At 46.3% G+C, this 22248-nt stretch overlaps 1 protein-coding gene across 1 annotated transcript in view; it reads left to right on the forward strand.

The window, feature by feature from the left end:
• The window catches only part of SORCS3 (sortilin related VPS10 domain containing receptor 3), a 572838-nt gene that overhangs the window by 236347 nt on the left and 314243 nt on the right, over positions 1-22248 (forward strand). The window contains exon 3 of the mRNA XM_045876297.2: positions 13563-13662. Within this exon, the coding sequence (XP_045732253.1) occupies positions 13563-13662 (100 nt within the window). The remainder of the gene's footprint in view (positions 1-13562; positions 13663-22248) is intronic.

A 22248-nucleotide genomic window follows, 5' to 3' on the forward strand; every position in this document is an offset into this window, starting at 1 on the left:
TTCAGACTGCTGTCCTGTAGGTAATGCCCTAGAATAGGGGATCCATAGGTTGATAGACCTTTGGGAAGCTGAACACTTAACTTCAGGCACATGCTTTGACTCAGGCAGATTTTGCAGGACCTCCATGGCACATTTGCATCCTTAGAGCATAGATCTGCATTTTGGAAGCAATCAGAAGCCATTTGGAGCTTGATCAGATGCACAGAAGGTTGGAGATGGCAGGGACTTTTGAGATCATTGATTCCAACCCTCTCATTTTACAAAAGAGAAGAGTAATCAAACTGTGAAGCATTGTTTTGGGTTAGAAACAAGGGGAGTGTCTGTAACAACAAGATTCTGGAAACCCAATAGACCAGAACTTACGGTGCTGGCTGAATGCTTAAGTTTAAGCCACTGGAGACAATAGCATCATGTTGCTGCCAGTCCTGGTCTGTTAATGTGCTGAGAGACACTCTGTTCCTAATCAGGGCACTGGCTCCTCCCCACATCTTGACTAGCCCAGTTGAGTACTACCCTTCCCTCCATGGGAGCAACCCATCTCAGCAAAGGTGCTGACTTCCAGTGACTTGGAGTGGACATGGGCCTGACAAATGTTCGTGCCTGTTGATGGGGGTGGGCTGTGGTGGCAGGCTTCCAGAGCCAAGACCCCTGCAGGCTGCCGCAGGAATTGGCAGTGAAGGTCTTTTGATAAAAACCACTCTCCTCTCTTTCCAGCGATACTTTTCCAGGTGTTTGGGATAAAATATTTTTCTGTTCAATAAATTGCTCAGACTATAGGAAGTTCCTGCTTTCATTTCATGAAGTCATTCTTTGTTTTTGAGAGGGGAAATAGGGAGTGGTGGAAAGATGGCCTTAGGAAGGAATGGAAGGATTTCAGGGAACTCAGCTGATTCTCGCACTGTGCTTTATGCAGATTTCTCACTTTCTACAGCGGGTTGCCAACAACTCTGCCTGGTGGCATTTGTTATGCCAGTATTGGAGATGGGGAAACTGAGGCCCAGAGAGATAAGGCAATGTGCACAGTGTCATATTGGAATAAGTGGGAAAACAAGGCCTCTAGCCTAATTTTGACTCCAAACACTCTCCTCTTTAATACCTGTAATGCCTTCTAGTAGGCAATGCCTTTGGAGATCCCCTGAAAGCCTGGATCAGTGAACCCCCTACCACGTGAGACTTCGTAAAGCATTAAGTAACTAGCCAAGCACTGATGTAGAGCCCAGGGGATTTGGGATCAGTTGACCTTATCCCCGTTGCAACATTGTTGTTTGCTGAGTCACTTCACCTCTCTGAGTTTCTATTTCCTCATTTTATGACAAAGATAAAAAACCCATGTCAAAGGAACTTCATGAGGATTGAATGAAATATTTCAAGAGGAAGTGTACTGCCTAAGGCCCTGTGTACAGGTTACCTAAACGCTGTAGTGATTTAGGGCGGCCCTCTTCCGAGAAATCAATTACTGATACCAAGTGTGTGCCAGAGGCTTGATCTGTGACCTCAAGAAGCTCCTAGTTTGGATGGGGACAAGTTACTGTGAAAATCAGAGGGGATAGGCCAGGCAGTGCTCTAGTCATCTAGAAACAGTAGAGCCTCAGAGAAGGGAAAGATCACGGGGCAGCGTGGAAGAGAAAGCTTTATGCAGGAGGCTGGAGCTGAACTTTAAAGGGTCTAGAGAAGAAGAATGTGTGAAGAGGAGATTTTCAAGAAGTCCACAGCTTTAGTTAAAAAACAAACAAACAATAAAACTATCTTTTTGTGTGTTGTGGTCCTCTTGGGTTGCTGCCGTCCTTTGGCATAGGGCCGTGGCTCTCCAAGGGTGGCCGTGGAGCCCCTGGGGAATATCTGTGACCTTCCAGGGGATTAATGACATCAAACTCTTCTCGAATAATAAAATGCGATTTGCCCTTAATTTATTCTCATTTTCTCATTGGTGTGCTGTGGAGTTTCCTAGAAGCTACGTGATACCGTAACGGGTTAAATGCAGACATAAATAGGAGAATCCAGTTGTCTTCCATTAAGCCAAATATTGAAGAGTTTTGCAAAAAAAGTGTAAAATGCCACTCTTCTTCACTAAATTGTTTTTGTTCTGGAAACTGTAGTTGTTTTCCATAAAAGTGTGGTATTTCTGTTTTATTGTTGTTATTTTAAAATGAGTTAATAAGTGTAAAGTTTTATCAGATGTCATTTCTAATATAGTACATATTGATATAATGTGTGACTTAAATCTCTTCGGGTCCAGTTCTCAGTAATGTTCAAAAGTCTGAAGGAATCCTGAGTAATAAACATTGGAGAGCCATTGTTAAGGACATGGTATTCTGGCGTGAAGACGCAGTCAAGGTCTCAGACTTTCACAGTCCTTTGGTGTCAAGATGTAGGTCGTCTAGTATCTTAGAACACGTACGTCTGGAAAATTTAAAATGGTAATGCCCAGTGTTGGCAACTATGCAGTGAAACTGGTCCTCCCATATATTACTAGTGGAAGTGCAGATTGGCCAGAATGTTTCTGTAGGGCAGTTTATAACAAGAACCTTAATGATAATTTGTACCCTTTGAACTAATAATTGCACTTACATGAATCTATTCTAAGGAAACAAATAAAGATGCACACAAGGATTTATGTACAATGATACACATTAAAGTTCTATAATGTAAAAATTTGGCCAGAAACTGACCAACTGGCCAAGCAGAGAGTTAACATAAATTGTGGTACATTTATATATTGGAATGTTGTGAGGCTTTTAAAATGATTTTTGAAGAATATTTAACAACACGGGGAAATGCTTGAAGTATTATGTTAAGTGAAAAAGGAGGACACCAAACCGTATACAAAGAATGATCCCCGATTTTTATGAATGTACATGTGCACATAAACTAGAGAAAAAAAGCACACCAGATGTTCACTGAGGTTTTCTCTGTATGGTGCAGCTATAATTGATGTCTATGTTGTGCATTATTCTTTTCTGTATTTTATATTCTACCATAAATTTTCAGTACTTTTATCTTTTAAGAAGAGCAGAGAGTGTGGCATGCCTTTTATGTAAGGCAATGGGAACCAGTCTCCTGAGTCAGCCCATGCCGCCCGGGCTTTAGGTGAGTGCTAGCTCAGATCGTGGAGGGGGCATTTTGCAAGGGCCCACAGAGATGGTTTAAGGAAGACTCTGACCTGAGGATAAACCCAACTAACTTCTAGCTGGGCTGCCTTTTTTTACTTAGACTTTCAAAGGAAATCTTAAAAAACAAACAAACAAAAAACCCTGGGCTGTTTTTCATGCCCTACGGTGCTCTGGTCTCTCATTTTGAGCATTTAGTGTGTAGAATGTAGGTCCCAACAGGACAAATGTTTAAATAATGTTGCGTAGCTGGCACAATGGAGGGAGTGTGGCGATCAATGTATATTCTTGTAAAGGAAGAAGTTTTGGGGCCCATGAGGAGATGAGGTGATTAAGATATAGCCTCAAATAGAAGAGCTGGGATTCACTCCTTGGTATCTGAGAATTTCCTCTTCTTTCCTATGTTGGGAGATGTCTGGTGTTGGAAGACTTCAGTCTCCTTTCTCCCCTGAATGACCAGCAGGATCACTGGTAGAGCCAGCCCTGAGTGAGGGAACATCTGCTTTGTTGCTAGTCTCTGAGAGCAGAACATTTTCACAGTCAAAATGGAATCTGTTTGAATGTGACTATTTCAGTTCCTGGAACATGTTTGCTCAGTTTGAGTATCTACCCTGCATGGCATTATTCAGCCTGCTTTAGGGTTTAAAAGAGACATCCAAAGCAGTTCCTTGACCCCAGAGAACTTATTCTGTCTGGAGAACAAAGCTTCATGCAGAAAAAGTTAAATAATGACATAAAGCAACAGCAGAAGAGATGTATGTCCCCAGAGAGCAGGTGCAGTGTTCTTGGAGAGTGACACCAGATGCAGGGTGCTAGGAAACCAGAGCCAGGAGAGATGAGAGGCTTGGAGGAGGATCCAGCAAAGGGACAGGGTCTCTTCTTTACAGGGCTGGCTGCTCCTGGGAGGAAAAGACTCACGTTAATTGACAGTAACTAATTACTGCACTGAATGTCCACCACATACAAGGCATTGTGCTTATCCCTGAGAAGAAAAAGATTTACAAATGAAGGGCACCCAGAATTGGACTTTTCTAGGGCAGCGCGGTGGTCCAGAGGCTCTCCATCAGTTCACATTTCTTCATTAGGCAGCTACACATTTTATCCTGGGGGTTTCTGGATGTGCACAGACAGACATAATTGCTCGCATGTCATAGGGACCCAACTGGCTGCATGTAATTTTAAAGGGAAATGGTAACTGTCTACTCCCCAGACAGAGATGCCTTGCTAAAACTGTCCAGCACCTTCTAGTTCATGCCTCATTATTTTTTTCCCAGGAAAACTTAGTAAAAAAAAAAGTTGATTCTGTTTTCCCTAGACTTTAATTTGCAAGTGTTGGCCACCTGCTGGAGGCTATTTCTGATTATGTGTAGCAACCCCTCCATCTTCCCATGTGCCTTTTGGTAGCTTCCTACGGATTTGGTGGGAATGGGATGGCGTTCACCCGTCCGCTGATGACTCTGTAACCATAACTCGGCTGCTGTTTGCTCAGAACTGGACGGGACAGTTTCTCCTCCAGTGATTATTGCTCTACCGTGGGTCTCCCAACAACTGGCGGCGAAGTGAGCTCTGTGATATTAGGTCTATTAAAGCTTCACAGTAATCCTATGAAGGCGATATTTATATTCTCACTGAGTGGATAGGAAACACGAGACTTATGTAATTAGCCCGAGGTTCCACAGGCTGGATTTGAAACCAAATCTGCTTGACTCTGAAATGAATCCTCTTATGATTATGTTGGGCTGTCTTTTTGAATGCAAATGATTATCTAGAATAGGGTCCCTCTATAAATGTGTCAATTTACTATCTACATTGTAACCGCTCAGTAACAAATCACTTTATTGCCGTTATTTTTACCTCTAAGAGTGATACATGGATACCTTTTTATTTTAAAACATTGCAACATTACAAAAAGACTCATGTCCCAGTAGCCAAGGACCCCACCCCAGTCTTTCACCCAGAGTTAACTTCTATTACCAGTTATTTGTGGTTTGCTCTAGAATTTTTAGAATGCACTGTGTACACACCTGTAAACTTAATGGAAATATATTGTTTTTTTTTCATCTGGATGTACCATTTGTGTATTTAATATATTATTATTCAGCAGCCCTTTGCATGTAGTCATATATGTTAGGGACTTTTCTAGGTCAATAACTTTCAGTTCTACCGTATTCCTTAATGTCGTTACATAGTGTGTGTTTGTGTGTGTGTGTGTGAGTGTGAGGGTGTGTACATTGTTAAACACACTATCTTATTGAGTCTTTCTCCTAATGATTGCCATTTCATTATGGTCACATGAACAAAGGTGCAGTGAATTATGGGATGTCACACCTTTGTGGGGGTCTGCTCATGCTTTTTCTTTTCTCTGGAGGGTTTCTTTCCTCTCCTTACCTGTGTGACACAAACAGGCCTCTTGGCTGAAAGGATTGAGACTGTCCTTTTGAATCCTCAGAATAACAACCCAACAACCTTAGTGTCTGAACTGAGGTTCTTCAGTGAGCACCAAAGTGCTCACACAGTGAGAATGACCAAGGATCTGAATGTTTGGCCAAGCCCACACCCCCTAACCGTCCCTCCTAGATCTGTGCTGGGATGGTGCTGCTGTTAGATTTCCATTTTAACTGATACAAACCATGAATTCTGCATGATCTGGTCTTCAGGGTCGGCTAGCCCCCAGTTTTCTGTATTTGAAACCCAGTGGTGGCTCTCATTGAAATAGCTGGGGCAGGAGGACACAAAGATGAATTAATTATTCTGTGTCATGGTGCCTCTCTCTTTGAGACTAGATAATGCAGCTGAGGAGTCAGATAACACAAAGAGGTCACCAAGAGCTTTGTGAGCTTCTGCCTTGGCATCAGCCTGCCTGTGTTTTTTGTTTGTTTGTTTGTTTGTTTTTTTTAAACAGAGGATGGGACCAATACTCACTTGGAGAATGAAGCTATTTAAATCACTTGCTCTTGGCTTGAGGTCTGAAATTAGCTATATGGCTAGTTACTTGTGGTCAGGCTAGGCTCTTGCCATTGCAAAGATACAAATTAATATGGTCTGGAGCACGGGCCTTACGATGAGAAGTGGAACAGGCCAGAGGAGAGCATCACTGTTTTCCCCATTTCAGTCATAAAGACTCTCTGGGCAGCCATTGGTCTGGAGCTGTGCTGTGGAAATCCCTGACCTTGACCCTAGAATGCTCTGTGGTTCACCACACACCAGAGCCCCTAACTGCCCATGGCTTTTGATTGTTGACTATCCTCAGTGTAGTTCACTGGAACGTACTCGGGGAGAGTGGCTGGTGGGTGCTTCCCCAAGGCATGCCACTCTGAAGCTTGGTTCTGTCTTCTGATTTTCCAGGCCGCTGGGCCATCTTGTACTTTCATGGTAGCGAATTGAAACAGTGGCCAAAGATTCTTGAATGATTTATTGGGCATTCATCCACCTTATCCCCTGTTAGTGTAAGGAGTGTAAATCAAGGAAAAGAAAACAAGGTGATTTGCCCTTGAGGAAAATACAGTCTGGGGCATTCGTAAAACTGAGTCATAAGCATTTATGGAACAAGGGCTTTTGTCAGATCCTAGACTAAGTATCTCACTCCTATTCATTGACACGACCACCGCTGTATGGTCTGAGCTGAGCTTTAGCGGAGCAGAACACAACTAGTTCTTCCGGCTCTGCGTCTAGCTGTCTTTGCCCTCAGCCCTTCTCCCTTGTTTTCTCTGCTTGGAGCTGTGCACTGCACGTTCAGAGATTCAAAAGACATTTCATTTGTTATTTCTCTTTTAAGGAGCTTTTAGCAATTGCTGAAAAGAAAATTTGCCCGTTCGGAGAATAAATAGGTAATTCTAAGGTGCTGTTGATACAAATGAAGAGGAGGGTGTGGGCTGAAACTGTAGGAAAAGTCCCCACCATGTAATCAGTATGAGGAGAGCTGAGAGAAAAGGGGAAAGTCTGGACAGTTGCCAGTCGTCCCTCACTGGGAGAGTGGGGGATGGAAGGTAGGAGGGGCAGACCATGAGGGCTTGAACGCGGGGCTCGGGCAGGCATTTTGACCCGATGTGGCAGCCGGGCCGGGAAGGGTGAGTTAGGGCATCAGCGGCCCTGGCAAGAATCTTGGGAAGTTGTCTCGGAGACTGAAACGCGGTGGGAGTCAGGCTGGTGGTGGGGATGGTAGGGGCTGATGCTTCGATCAGCTGCAGCAGGGGCCACCAAATTATGCACCACCTGCTTTTGTGCATTCGGCGGTATTGGGACCCAGCCACACCCACGCATGGACACACTGTGTTTGGCTGTTTCGAAGCTAAAGGCGGAGTTGAGTGGTTGTGACAGAGATCAGGGAAACCTGAAATATTTACTCTCTGGCCCTTTTACAGAAAAAAAAAAAAAAAAAAAGTTTGCTAACCTGAGCTGGAACGACTCGTAAGTGTCTGAAAGGAGAAGCAAAGTCCAGTGATTGGCACACGGCAGGTGCCACAATGGATAATGGATAGGTATATGTTAAGAAATGAACAAAATAAAATAAACTTGCTAACATGAAAAGGAACAATCAAGCCTGTGATTGCTGAATTTGGATGACCTCACAGAGAAAGGAGTCTGTGGAGGAGCTGAGAGACTGAGAAGAGAATCCAGGAGTGAAAGACTTGTGGCCTCCCCCCAACTTCGCTTTGCAGAATCTGGGGCAAGGGTTGCAGAGGGAAGGAGGAGGGGGCTGAGGTCCTGGGTGGTAAACCAGGGAAGGCAGCTGGCTGGGTAAGGGAAGAGGGGTGCCCACCGGATCCCGAACATCTGGCGGACTGCAGAGAACTGGCACAGTGCCTTCCAGAGTCCTCTCACCTCTGGCAGGAACGTGGCATTGGCACGGGAGGTGTTGACTTGCAGCTCGGCTCTACCGGGAGGCTGACTTGGCTGCATTGGCTGCACGTTTTTCTTTTCTGTTCTTTTACTTTTAAAATAGTAGCCCATATGCTTGTTGCCACCAGCCTCTCCCCCAGAAGCTCACTAGAGGAGTGGGAGCTTGCTGGGTGCATAAAAGTATACCGTATTCTCAACTCAACTCTGGAAGTTGTCATGGAGAGAGTGGCCCAGGAGAACAACCAGGGTTATAGCAGATGAAGATGGGGTGTTCTGGACGTGCTGGCCCACACGGAGCTCTTCTGGACGACTATCAGGATAGGACAAGAGCCCCTGTGTAGTTGAGGGGCTCAGACCAGGAGTCAGGTCCAGACATAGACCCAGCTACATCTTAGAAGTTGAAGATGGAGGGTATCCAGCCTGCCAGTCAGCATTGGGTACCTGGGGAGTAGCATGAGTGGTTGGCAGCTGGGATTCTTAGCTAGACAACAAGTGGGTCCCTGGGCAGGTGGGGGAGCCATGGAGCGTGTGACCCACAGTGGTACATATGGGAAAACCAGTTAGCATTAGTGGGGCCAGGATTCAGGGCCCCAGATGCTAACTGAGTTCAGATGCTCTGGAATTCAGGACTTTGGAATCAGAGATAGCTGGGACAAGACTGGTCAGAAGCTCTGGACTTAGGCCCTGGGAATGAAATTGTTGGGGCTGGAGAGTAAGGCAGTGTCTATGGCCTTTTTGGAGAAAATTTTGTCAATAACCAGCAAAGTAGAAGTTATGCATAGAGTATGTAGCAGTAATTGCACATTAGGATGTCTCCCCTGAAACTTTTCTTCATAAATACGTGAGAAGCCATGGATAAGAATGTTCGCTGAGACATTGCTTACTATTGCAGATTTTAAAGGAAAAAAAAACCCAAAATATTTATTAGTGGTTGAAAGGATAAACAGTAGTTTGTTCATATGCTATAATGCTCTACAGCAGTTAAAAATGGATGAATTTGGGGCACCTGGGTGGCTCAGTTGGTTAAGTATCTGACTCTTGATTTTAGCTCAGGTCAAGATCTCAGGGTCATGAGATGGAGCCCTGTTTCGGGGGCTTGGGATTTTCTCTCTCCCTCTCCCTCTGCCCTTTGGGATTCTCTCTCTCCCTTTCCTTCTGCTCCCTCCCCTGCTTGTATGCTCTCTCTCTCAAATAAACAAATCTTTTTTTTAAAGGATGAATTATGGCTAGGTGTGTCAACATGGATAAATCCCGAAACTTGAATGTCGGGCAAAATAAGCAAGCTGCAGGACAAACGTCCTGTATGAGGCTTATGTAAATGTGAAAAACTCCTAAAGATTCTGTGTTGTTTATGAACACAAATACCTGTTAAATATAGTAGTGGGCATATGATTGGCATCTCGTATTTTTCTGTGTGCTGGAGATGATGCATTAAAAAGACAGGAAGAAAGATCCAGAGAACATAGTGGAATAGCCTGCTGGACGTGGGTAACCTAAGCCAAAGCACAGAAGCCAAAAGCCTGTGGCCTTGCGCCTCTCACCTCTTGCCTTCCAGGTTAGCTGTGTGTTCGGAGTGATTCAAAATGGTAACCGTCCTCGTGCCACGCTCATGGCAGGTGCTCGATACATATGTGTGATGTTCCTGGATTTCTGGACATTTTGGTGTTGGGAGCCTAGTGCCAAGATTTGAGAGGCTCGCTTTGAAATAGGAGAAAGGAGCCTGTTTCCTCCAAGTGACCCCACTGGAGAGGTCTGGAGTGACAAGGTGGTTCTTTTAAAAATGAGTTCTGCAGGTGCAGCTGTCTCTGGCAATGGGGCTGAACCCTCTCTGCAAGCTGCCCCTCACCCCAGGCAAAGGGGGCCCCCAGAGCTCTGTGGTCAATGTGGTGTGCAGCATCCATGCTGGAAAGGACAGAGTCCGGGGCACCTTTCGTCCCACAGGTGTCCTAGCTCCGTGAGGTGTCTTCAGTGAGCAAGACCTTTTCAGTCAGCCTGAATGAGCAGAGGAAGCTAACATGTGGAGAAGCCTTTGTAGGGAAGTCCCTGCTCTGGGAGAAGCAGCCACTCTTGGGGAAGAGCAGAGTTGCTGTGAATCTTTAGTGCAGCCTGTAGAAAGAGAAACCATGTGTGGTGATAAGCAGACTACCTTTGATAAGGCTTATTTGGATTCTGGAAGGAAGTTTGTTGTGACATCAGTCATGCAGGGAGCCCTGAGAATTTAGCTCTTTATAAAAGTAGGATGTTTGCTATGTATAGAGTGAGGAAAATTCACTGGTTGGAAAACAGCTTAGCTCCATGTTGGTGGCATAAGGATATTTAAGGTCCAGACGGGGCCTTATGATTTTGGGAGGTAAGCCTCTTGTGTTGATGATAGAATAGGGCTTGACAGACTCTCTTCTTGGCCAAACTCTAGTCGGGACCCTCTGAGCTCTTTGTCAAGTAGGCTCTGCCCTTAGGTGTGTCCTCAAAAGCACAGTTTTACCAAGAGTCCTGCTAAGTCAGTTTAGCCAGAATCCCCTTCCCTCAATATCTGACCGACCTCCTCATCCCCTACCATGCCCTTAGGTGATGTCTCATCACCCTGACCTGCCTTCAGTAAGAATCCCATTAGGTCAGTTTATAAAGGAATTACTCTACCCTCTAGTAATGTTCCATCAGTTCTTGACCAGCCAAGAACATGAATGACCATTCATTCCTTCTTACAAATGAAGACAAAGCAAAGTGGAATAATACACAAACCAGTACATTCAGCACTTGCTTTGCATCAGACATGGTGCAAGGCATTGGGGCTGTTAGAAGAAATGGCTCTTGCCCTTAGGGAACTATAGTCAAAGAGGAGATCCCAGAATAAAAATAGTATGAGAAACAATAGGATAAATGCTAACATAGAAATATATATAAGGGAATGCAAAGGAAATCATGATTAATTTCCCAGTGGGGAAGCTGGGGGGAGGGTGATATTGGTGCTGTCAAGGTTGAAGAGAAATGTCCCAAGCAGAGGAAATAGCACAGGGATAGTTCAGACAAAGGAATGATACTTGTAGAAATGAGGGCAGTGAAAACACAGGACATTCAGGAAAGTTTGGTGAGGCTGGAGAGAAAGGGGCAGGGAATAGGTGGCTGGAAATGAGTCTAGTGGGGAAGACTGAAGCCATATTTGGCAAGACTAAGCTTGGAAGCTACAACCTCATTGTGTGTAGGCAGTGGGTAATTACTACGAGGGATGAGGTAGAGAGACCCAGAGGTTGAAATATGGCCTGATGACAGCGTGGAGGATGGCAGGAGGAGGAGAAGGGTGGAAGAAGAGCATCCAGTTGGGGGACTATTGCAAAAAATAATGATGCATGAGCCACAGCATTGGCGTGAAGATGGAAAGACCAGGGGTCCAAGTTATTTAGGAGATAGAATCATTAAGTCTTGGGAGACTGAGCTGGGTTGGAGAGATAAAGGCAACAAGCAAGATTGGGAGTGATTCCCTGTGCTGAAAGGTAGAGAGGAGACTGAAGATAAGAAGTCAATTTTGGGGGGCTGGTTATAAAAGTTACCATAGACACTGACCATGTGGAGCCAGTAGCCTAGGGAGAGATTTGAAATACCGATGTTTGTTTATTCAGTAAACATGCCGATTGTGTATGATGTGTACAGCCTGGTTTTGTACATTTTGGGGAAAGGAGAAGTGAATGTCCTTTATATATATATATATATATATGTATATATATACATATATATATATATATATATTTTTAACATTTCATTATACCTACATCCTGTCAGGAGGTTTCTCATGTGTCATATTTTTGCATCCTTACAAATAAATGCCTTGTGAGATTAAATTTCCCTGATTTTTTCAGTCAAGAAACCTGAGGCTCTAACAGGTTAAGTAATTTGCACCTGGTTATGCAACCAGAGAGCTGCGGATCTAGCAATGAAATAGAGATTTTGTGGGGTGCCTGGGTGGCACAGTTGGTTAAGTGTCTGCCTTTGGCTCAGGTCATAATCCCAGGGTTCTGGGCTCGAGTCCCTCATCGGGCTCCTTGCTCAGCGGGGAGTCTGCTTCTCCCTGTCCTTCTGCCCCTCCCCCTGCTTGTGCTTTTTCACGCTCTCTCTCTCTGTTAAATAAATAAATAAAATCTTAAAAAAAAAATAGAGATTTTGCTACATCCCAAAGTTCATGTTCTTTGGTCTCACTGTAGTGTTCTCTGAGCTCCCTTGTCCTTCGGGAGCTGATGTTATGCTAGGGGGACCAGAACTTAAAGAAACTCATCACGATGATATCACAGGGCCAAAATGAGGCATGTGCAGTGTACTTTGGGTGCACTGTGGGCTGGGGAGGCTTGTTTCAGGGCAGAGAGGGGGTGAGGGTGATTGGGAAGAGGGCTAGTGGAGCTTTCACAGAGGTGAGCATGGGCATCTCAGCTGGCGTGGGGACATGGAATTTGCTCGATCAGATGGTGTGGGGATAACTCTTAAAGGTCATCACACACTACAGGCTTTGGCAACCAAGCTTGTAAAACTAAACTGTGGGCCAGGGTGGGAGCAGATTCTGGGGAGAAGGTGGATGAAGAATCTGGGAAAAGGTAGGAGTAGGCAGGCATTTAGTTACTAGGGGAGCACCCAGGCAGAGCCGGACCCTGAGATCTGAGGCAGAACGCAGACACCCATGAGGTCGGGTGACCACAGAGAAACTACGCTGACCTTGGACTTTCTAAAGCCTGGGTGGGAGAAGTTTCAAGATCTAGCCAGAGAAGGCAATGGGGGAAAGATGGGGTGCGGAGCGGTTGATACTGGTGGTTTGAAAAGGGAGGGGGGTAGGTGTGGAGTGGGGTTGGGGAGTGAGGCACAAAGCGTGGCAGCGAGGCTGGGGTCTACCTGTGAGCCACCCGCTCTCCTTCCTCCACCATGGAAAGGTGGGATGGAGAGGAAGGGGCCTATGGCTTCACCTGACTTTGCTCTCTGAGTCCTGACTTGTGGTTTTGGTATAAGGTCAGAACCCTGGAAATTAGGCCCAGAGGACAAGCAGGTAGCCAGCAGGATAACTGGGATGATGAACTGTTAGCGGCACTTCCTAGCACCAGCTTTTGGCCCTGACACACCATGGCTGCTCTGTAAAGCATCCCACCCTCTCCCCGCTGTGGCCTGACAGGCCAGACCCTCCAAGCTCCTGCCTATGGGGCTTCCTTCCACCCCGGGGGTCCCCAGCCTCGGAGGCAGTGGAGGCGGCGTGAGGTTGGCTGGACTCCGGCGACCTCCGGAGACAGTCTGGCCTCTCGCACAGCTCCCGGCTGGGACTCGGGTCCCTTCACGGTAGCACGCCGAGGCCCCTGGGCTGAACCCCAGGCAGGCGGTCCCCAGCAACAGCTTTCACAGACAGACAGCCTCCCAAAGGGTGAAAAAGCAGGGCTCCGGGAAAGGCCGGGAGCAAAGGGGAGTGAGCTTAGGTAGTAAGCAGGTGCGCTAGTCTAATTGCTCTTCAGAAATTAATGGGGCCTTTTATCTCTGAATCACTCCTGTGATTTGGGAACAAAGGTGCACGTTGAAGGAGGGCTTGGCTCCCCTCTGAACACAATCCCCCATTTGGTAAAACAATCTCTCCCTTTCTTTCTCTCTTACCTGCAGATCAACGGATTATGGCACCACCTACGAGAAGCTGAATGACAAAGTGGGTTTGAAGACTGTCCTCAGTTACCTCTACGTCAATCCCACCAACAAAAGGAAGGTAAGACTAAGGGTCAGGGGTCCTGAGCACTCCCCGTGGGGTAGCAGGGCTGCCAGGGGCCAGGTGAGAAGAACAGTGACAGGCCTTCTTTCTAGGCCAGGAACGTCACAGACACTGTTTGTCATTGTAACAACTGCCTCGACACTAGTAGTAGCAATAATAATAATAATTTTGACAACAACAGTAAAATGATGTACCTAGTAAGGTGTTCCTCTGTGCTAGGGATGCCTTATCCTCACAGGGTATCTGTGGGCTAGAAGTTACTGTTGTCCCCATTTTACAGGTGAGGAAACTCAAGGTCAGAGAGATAGTAGGTTTCTAACCCAAAGGCAGACAGTGGTAAGTAACAGATCCGTGATTTGAGAGTAGCTCTGCTTGTCTCTGGAGTTGAGTTCTTCCACAGCCTCATTCTTTTTGCTGGTCTGTTTTCTGAGAGCTCCTTGTAAACAGGGAGTCTGTTTCTGTCAAGGGAAGGATGCTTCTGGCCCCTCTGCTCTCTGACTTTCCAACTGACTTGATAGCCAGGATGTAGAGGAAATCATAGAAGGCCAGACCGTGGTCATGGATGCCCGCTGGGAGGAGGGGCCCAGGAGTCCATAGAACGATGGACTGTTTTAGAAAATGAATACCGTATAGTATGTGGGCTCTGGGGTGGGGTGATCTATCTGCAGCCAAGAAGGCATGGCTATTTAGAAACTTAGGCATGCCTAGCCCCTAGAAACAAACCAGGAATCTAAAAGGCCATGTTCTTGTTTCTCAGAGTCTGACAATGGCATTCCCTAGCTTTCCTCTTGTGATCTGATTTGCATTCCCCTATAGGTTTCTAGCCACTTCTTTTGTGAGAATAAGTGCAGGAGTGAGCTTCAACCCACTGTGCAGATGTCCCTGACCTCTGAGTCCAACCTGGTGGAGTCCAAGCTGGGATGATGATTATTTATGCCACTCAAAGCAGAACAGCTTTGACTCAGACCCATAGCAGGAGTGCTCACAGCCCCCTGTCTTCTCATTCCCACCTCTGTCACCCCGCTCCCCAGCAAAGGGAGAAAGCAGAATGGGTGACTCCTGGTTTAGTATTGGTGATGGATGCCCAGTGATCTAGCTATGAGGCTCCAGACCTGAGACTATACCCACCAGTCAAGTGCCAGAACCCGGATGATCATCAGGATGGCTGTTTGGATACCTGTTACTCAGGTGCAGTAGTTTCTCTTTGCTTTGTTCCAAACTGCTGTCATCTCCATAGTTTTCAGTATTGTCATGTGACTAGTTGGATGTCAGAGCTGGAAGGGATCATAGATTTTATCTATAATAGCAGTTATTATTAGTTCTTGAACTTCAGTGCTTTTGTAGAAGTGAGTAAAGCTCTAGATCTCTTCTCTGGAAACATGCCCCTGCCCACAGAACTGGAAAACAGTTTTTAGCAGCTTGTCAACAGCTGGAATCCCACGCACAGATCCAGGATGTCCATGGAGTCTCAGTTAAGAATCCTTTATCTGTACCAATAACCTCATTTTACAGAGGAGAAAACAGAAGACAAAAAAAGCCCAGAGAGCCAGAGAGGTGAGAGGTCAGGACTCTTGGTTCTCAGTCCAGATTTCTTGGCTCCAGACCACACTTTGCATCTTTTCCTCCTATACAATCACAGCCTAGTAGTTTACAATGTACAGTCTAGTCCTGTCTTGGAAGCTTGAGGCAGTTGCTTCTTGACCCAGAGGAAAGCTTAGGTGCCACGTCCATGATGGACCCATGATAAACCTGGACTGAATGCAATCAGCAATGGTCTATCACAATCCTTCCTCTGCCCTGCCCACTTCATTAAGAAGGAAGCTGAGGTCCACAGAGGACAGATGGGTCCACCCATGTCACTGAGCTGGTTGGTGGCAGCATTGCCAGTTGGTCTCATGACTCTCAGTATAAAGCTTTTTCCATCCTATGCAAGTGACTTGGGGTCGGATGGAATCATGTCTTGGGGTGTATGCACTGTGGGAGAAGCAGGTTTTTGACATGTGGCAGACACCCTTCAGCGCTGATCTTTGACCTTTGACCACAACAAAGTTAATTGTATTTTCTTGTAGATGATAGGTCAGCTGTCTTTCTCCCAAGTGGTAGATATAAAGGGTCACACCAGTTGGCATCCATTTTGGTGGTCATCTGTCATGTCTGTTTCCTGTTGGGCTTCTACTCATAATGATGTCTCCTTTGGTCTTTTGCTCTTTTTCTTTACCCCTGACCTCTTTATCTCTCCTTGGTATAACCTAGAGGTGATTAGAAATGCAGGAGGGTTGTTCGGGTGGCTCAGTCCGTTAAGCGTCTGACTCTTCGTTTCAGGTCCTGATCTCAGGGGTCATGACATTGAGCCCGACATCAGGCTCCCCACTCAGTACAGAGTCTGCTTGTCCCTCTCTCTCTGCCACCCCGCCACACTTTCTATGTCTTTCTAAAATAAATAAATGAAGTCTTAAAAAGTGCAGAAACAGGGTTGGTTAACGCAGATGCTGAGGGTCAGAAAGAACAGAAAGCTGGGATTTAGAGACCACTGGTGCAGAAATTCTGTCTCCATTTCTCCTTCCTAGAAGTAATATCCACCCCATGGGCTCTCTGGAGCAGTTCCTCATGGGAATTAATCCCCACTTAACAAAAGTTAAGCCTATTTTGTCTTCTCTGAGAAACACCATCAAAGCACAGTTAACTCCCACTTAAGAGTCACTGCTTCCCAGAAAGTTAAAAGCATAGACAGTTTTTTTTTCCTCACTCAGATTGGGGAAAGACAAATGACAGGTATTGCCATGGTTTTATTTATTTTCTTTAATAGCAGTAGAAATTCATAAGGAGACTGTGTGATCCTGAAGTGCTTTCTGAATCATCCAAGTAAAAATGAAATTAGATTCTGTTTCATTTTATGGTAGATGTTTTTGATGGTCTTCTGAGCCTCTGGATGCTGACAATTCACAAATACTCTACATGGTGACTTTTCTTTTAACCAGAATATTCAGTTTACTAGAACTACCCTTATCCAGCCCCGTAGGCAAAATGACATTTAGAGATAAATGAAAATACTCTGGTTGGTTTCTTTATTGCTTAGTGCTCTGGGTCATTATGACCTTGTAATTCAACTTTTTTGTTTCCTTCTTAACTATGTCTTAAAGTTTAAACCTGTGGTCTCTGGATTCTCATCTCCGCTTGCATTATGCAAGATCTTCTGATCCTCCAGCACCCAAATTATCTGTAGCTGCCCATGTTCATTGACAGCCAGTGAAAAATCCAGCAGATTTTCAGTTAATCTTGTGGAAACACTTGCTTTTTACTTAATGAGTTATTTATTTAACAGATGGCTACTACTTTCCTTGTAGGCTGTGAGAACGTCAGAGATCTGTGGCCCCTGGCAAAACAGTAAATTGTGCTTGCATTTATATAGTAGCTGGTTTTCTAATGCTTTTTTGACAACATAAAATCTTCAAATGCGGATAGCCAATAAGCCATTAGGTTCAAAGTAGAAGTGTTAACATGTGTATATCCTTCTACCAGTAGGTCTTAGCATTAATTGAACACCTACTATGCTAAGCTGCCTTTTAGGAGCTTAATCTATTTAACCTCCAAACCTCCCAGCCATTAGAAGGCAGGTGAGATAAGGAAATGGCTCTATGTCGATCACCCCAAGGCTGTATTACTTGTAAATGTGAGTCTGCAACAACTTTCCCGTCTTCCTAGGTGAGGGAAATGAATGACAAATTCGTCAGGATACATCCAGTGATGCTGGACTCCCTAAAGGAAGTTGAGATTTGCACTAGCTGTATTTACTGGTCTTTCCTAAATGAGAGTATTGATATGAAATGCTGGGAGCTACTCCAGCTGAAGTTGTTCTAGACTCTCCTATGACGTGGTGGCATCAGCAATATTTTAAAGACCTTGGCCTGCCCTGACTGTATTTGATGTGAATTTTACATCCCTCCCTGTTTGCCTTTCTCCAGCCATTGGCCAAATAGTTCATTACCCAGGTGATGTCTGAGCCTGGCAATTTGCACATGAAGAGCAGTGTGTTCCTTCTTGAAGCAGGCGTGTGTGAGGTTTGTGTCCCTGAGGAGGAGCTCTGCTGGGGGTGGGGGCGGGGGTCTGAGTTCCCTCTCACAGCTTCTTCTGCTCACAGGAGACAAATGTCCCTGGGTTCCTAGAACTCACTGTCAGCCAGTGCTTGCCCTCTCTGGTCCATGCAGAATGGCCCGCGCCAAGGTCAATCTTGCATTTAGCAGATCTGTGCTTTGTACAATACAAACATGCTGAAGGCTTTGTGCCCCAACAAGAGGGGTTTGGCTCCTACCTGTGCCTATTTGAGAACAATTCTTTAGGTGGATAGGGAAATGCAGGCATGCTATGCCCAAATTGCTCTGGCTCAAAAGTGGCTGCCACCTGCAGATTTGGAAAGAGTGCTTTGGAAATGGCAGAGAGCATAGGAAGGTCTGCCAGGGAAGGTGGCTAAATTACTGCAGAGTAGAGGTGGGTGTGCCTCTGTGTGTGTGTGTGCATGCGTGCGTGTGTGCGTGCGGTGTGTGGGGAGGCTGTACAGTCTGATACCAGAATAGGGTAATTCCTTCTTCTTACTGAGCTCCTCGCAGTTCCCAAGTCCTGGGCTGGGACTTCTATACCCTATTCTAAGTTTCAGTCCTAATCCCCTGAGCCTGGTACTTTTATTCCCATCTGACAGGTGAGGAAACTGAGGCTCAGACAGCTGAGCCACTTGCTTTTTGTCAAGTAGCTAGCAAGAGCAGCCCAGGATCCCCCACTCACCTCTTTGTGACCACACAGACCATGCCGTCTGCTCTGATCCCTAGGCTGGCTGCCCTTGCACAGATAGAAAGACCAGGTGGGTGCAGTCAGCACCCTAATAGTACCTGCTGCTTGGGGTTTTCTGTCCATTAGTGGTAGAGAATTCACTGTTTCTTAGAAGAGGAGGGGAGTTTTAGATCTTCCCTTCCTAATTGATTTACCATTGAGGAGGATAATTACTTCCAGGCTCCCCTGCAGAAATACAGTGGGAACCACCAGTCGGATTTCTCTGACAAGCAAGCCACCTCTGTCAGGCTGTTGAAGAGGCGTAGTGAATGTGGTCGAATGTGGGTTATTTGCATATCATTCTCTTCATACAGCAGCATAACCCTGAGCTCCGTGACACTCGGGAACACCCTGAAACGAAACAAAACAGAGCATTTTAAACTACTGGCCTCCCGTGTTCCCTGACCATGTCTCCTGCGATTGTTGGAGGATCAGGGAAAGTCCACTTTCAATCCACAGATCGTAAAATCTCTTACACTGAAGCAAAGCAGTAGCAATCATGAGAAGAAGGAGAATGTGGAGAGCTGATTTCAGGCTGTTAAGCAATCTGTTAAGTGTCTAGCTCTGAGCAAAGTCTTTTGGAGGGGAGTTTCCTTCATTTAGAGATGCGCAGTCTGCTGGGGCAGGGACTGCCAGTGAGTGATGTGGGCCAGGCGGGGACTGCGGCGGCCGTTCCGGGAAGGAGCTTCTATGAATGTGCTCCAGATGACCGTGGGCCTGTGGGAATGAGGGCCTGTTGCGGCTGTGACATCACCGTCGTCAATTCCTGATTTGCTCTGCATATTTCCATATGAAACTTTCATATTTTGAAATGTTTCAGATGGGCTAAGATGTGGAGTTTGGAGTGTGGGGCCTGGCAGGCTGTCCCAAACTCATTTTGCTTCCTTGCATCCACGTGGCTTCCTGCACCATATTCTGAGTACCAAGTTGTTCTCCAGCCAAAAAATTGGTATTTGTATGTGGCCTTTGGGGGTGACAGGATAAGGATAACAGTAGGTGCTCCTACTGAGGGCCCACAGTGATGCCTTCATGGCCTGTGTGGGATATCAACTAAGTGAAATGTGGCTCACAAAGACTTCCCTTTTGACTCCAAGGAATCGCATAGTAGGTCCTGCTATGCAAAGGGACCTTTGGGGTCACTGAAGGGAAAGACCTTTAGAGTAGGAATAGAAGGGAGATCTCTGCTTTCTGGTCCTGGTTCTACCCCTGGATAACTGTGCGTTCTTGAATAAGCCAGACCCCACTCAGGGTCTCCATTTCCCTGTCTGTATAATGGCAAGGTTGGCTTCTTGGAGGTTCCTTCCAGCTCAGGTTGTCTGGATGGCCACCATTCGGACAGTGCCTCTCAGAGGGCTACATCGTCATAGGTGACAATGCGTGGACTTTGGGCTCCATGCACAGCCATTTGGGTAGTCCTTGGAAGGTGTGATCCCCATAGCTCTTGGCTATATGGACACAGGTTGGCCAGCTAAGCTCTTCCATCCAGGCTAGAAGCTTCTTTTCTGAAGTTACAGTTCCTTGGTCAGAAGGTGGATGCTTTCCTGTAACCCCCCAGCTCTGCCGGTTTAACTTCCGTGGGCTGGCTTCCAGCAGCATGAGATGGCGCAACCTCACACGAGGGTCCCTGTCCCTGTCCCAGGCATGCATGCCCTCCTCTTGCAGGAGAGGGAACTAGAGGAGCTGTTGGAATGAATGTGCTCCGCAGGCAGCCCGGGTGTGAGGACACGACGGTGATCGCGGGCTGTGCCCCAGCTCGGCTGCATCCCCTGCCAGGCCTCTCCTCACCGTGCGCCCTGCTTTCTCCCTTCACACAATGCGCATAATCACCAGGTGTCCAAGAGCAAGTAAGACAAGTCCCTCCTTGGGCTGATACTCATTTCCGTTTCCAGCGGTGACAAATGTCTGAGATACTGATGATGGTGGCATTGATAACACAATGACAACGATGAGCAGCTAGTGGTTTTTTGAGCGTTAACTATGTGCCGCAAATTGCTCCATGAATTGACTCATTACTACTTCACCAGCAACCCTGGGGTATCGGTCGTATCATTCTTCCATTTACAAATGGCGAAAGTCTGGCGTGAAGAGGTCCATGACCCACTTGGGTTCGGTTGTTGATGGTCACTTGGTCTAGTGTGCTCACTTAACTATTGCTCCTGTTTTATTTTAGACTCACTGAATGTTGGAGTGAAAAGGGCCCTCCAAGGCTGTCTGTGCAGGCTCTCAGCAGAAGAGGCCCCTTGGGGGCTTGTCTCAGGTCATGGAGTCAAGGGCGGCAGAACCAGGGCTGCAGCTGGGTCTACTGACTCCTAATCTGGTGGGTCTGATGGCGAACCCTGGCTGCGAGTGGGTGCAAGTAGGGAACAGCTGGAAGTATGCTCCCCACCTGTCTCACTGAATGTGTGTTGTAGCTGTAGGGTCATACAAACATCCTTAGCTTCTCAGTTCTCTGGTCTCAAAGTCCAAAGGGTAGTTCCTGCTGGAATCCCATTTCAGATGAACCTACCTGAGAAACCAAGGGCCTGAAACCCAAACTGCCTTTTGCATGTTGGAAGACAGGATGTTTGAGTAGCGTGCTCACGGCTACATGGCTATCCAGGAAACGAGGGGCTGGTGCCCCTGGAGAAGAGATATCGGGGAAGGAACTAGGGTTTCTGGTCTAGGCCTTTCTCTTAGTTACGGAGATTGGGAAAATCATTTGAATTCTCTAAGCCTCTGTTATTCCATCTGTAAAATGGGCATAAAAGATCATTTACATATGCCCTCCGTTGGGAGCAAAATGAGGATAAAATGAGAAACATGACATTGACTTGGAGGAAATGAGCTACAGAAAGGGGAGAGAGGATTGTATCTGCTCAGATGGAGCGGGCATTATGATCACAGACTGGAATCAGCCTCCCTGCGTACCGGTTCCTTGGCTATGCCCTGCTGACCATCGGGGCTGCCAAGCCTCCCCTGCTGGGCTGCCTACTTCTCTGCTTCCTGGGGGAGAGGCTGCAGCCCCCAGAACCCTGGGTTTTCAAGGGCCCCACATCCTGCCCTGTCCAGGAGGCACACTGCCACCTTTCCCCCTGCCCCCATAGTCTTCTTCCCTGTCTCTTAAAACCAAGCTTGCTGACAGCCTGAGGGAGATGGATTTTTCTGCTGATGGAGAGAAATGGTCCCACTCTTGTTAATTCACAACCACCTCATTTTTCTTGCCTCATAAATTAACAGTTACCAAGAGGATAGAGCAGTGTTTATGGGAAAATGTGTGAAAGGAAGGAGTGAAAAAAGGAAAAAGAACAGATCTTGGACCAAACCTTCTTCCTTTATGGATTCCATGTCCAAACCTTTTTCCTCTTGTATACCCAGAAAGTGATCCAGAGAGTAACCGCCCCCCCCCCCCCCCGAGAATGAAAGCATCAAACTCCATTGCGGGCTGAGGAATGCAAACAAAGGAGAACTAAGATGTCAGAAGAGGGTGGATGCATGAGGGGACAGACCCTAGTTTACAGGTGTCCACCTGTCTTTGCAAGTGTGACTGGTGATGGAGTGGATGTGAAGTGTGGTTCAACTCAAACTAATCACTTAAAGGAAAGAGAATCTAAAGTAATTCTTGGAAATTCACTCTTTAGTCACAAAGTCCCTTTCTCAGCAAATACATGTATGTGGTTCCCCATATAAATTACTGCAGTGTGCTCTAGCCAATAATTTATTTAAAGGCTCATTAAAATGATTACTAGTTTTTTCTTTTGCATTTTATTTGAAAATGGGAAGAAT

The sequence above is a fragment of the Mirounga angustirostris genome, unplaced genomic scaffold (assembly GCF_029215605.1).
Source record: "Mirounga angustirostris isolate CCGP_5_RB_7025 unplaced genomic scaffold, mMirAng1.0.hap1 SCAF_6, whole genome shotgun sequence".
NCBI classification, from domain to species: domain Eukaryota; kingdom Metazoa; phylum Chordata; class Mammalia; order Carnivora; family Phocidae; genus Mirounga; species Mirounga angustirostris.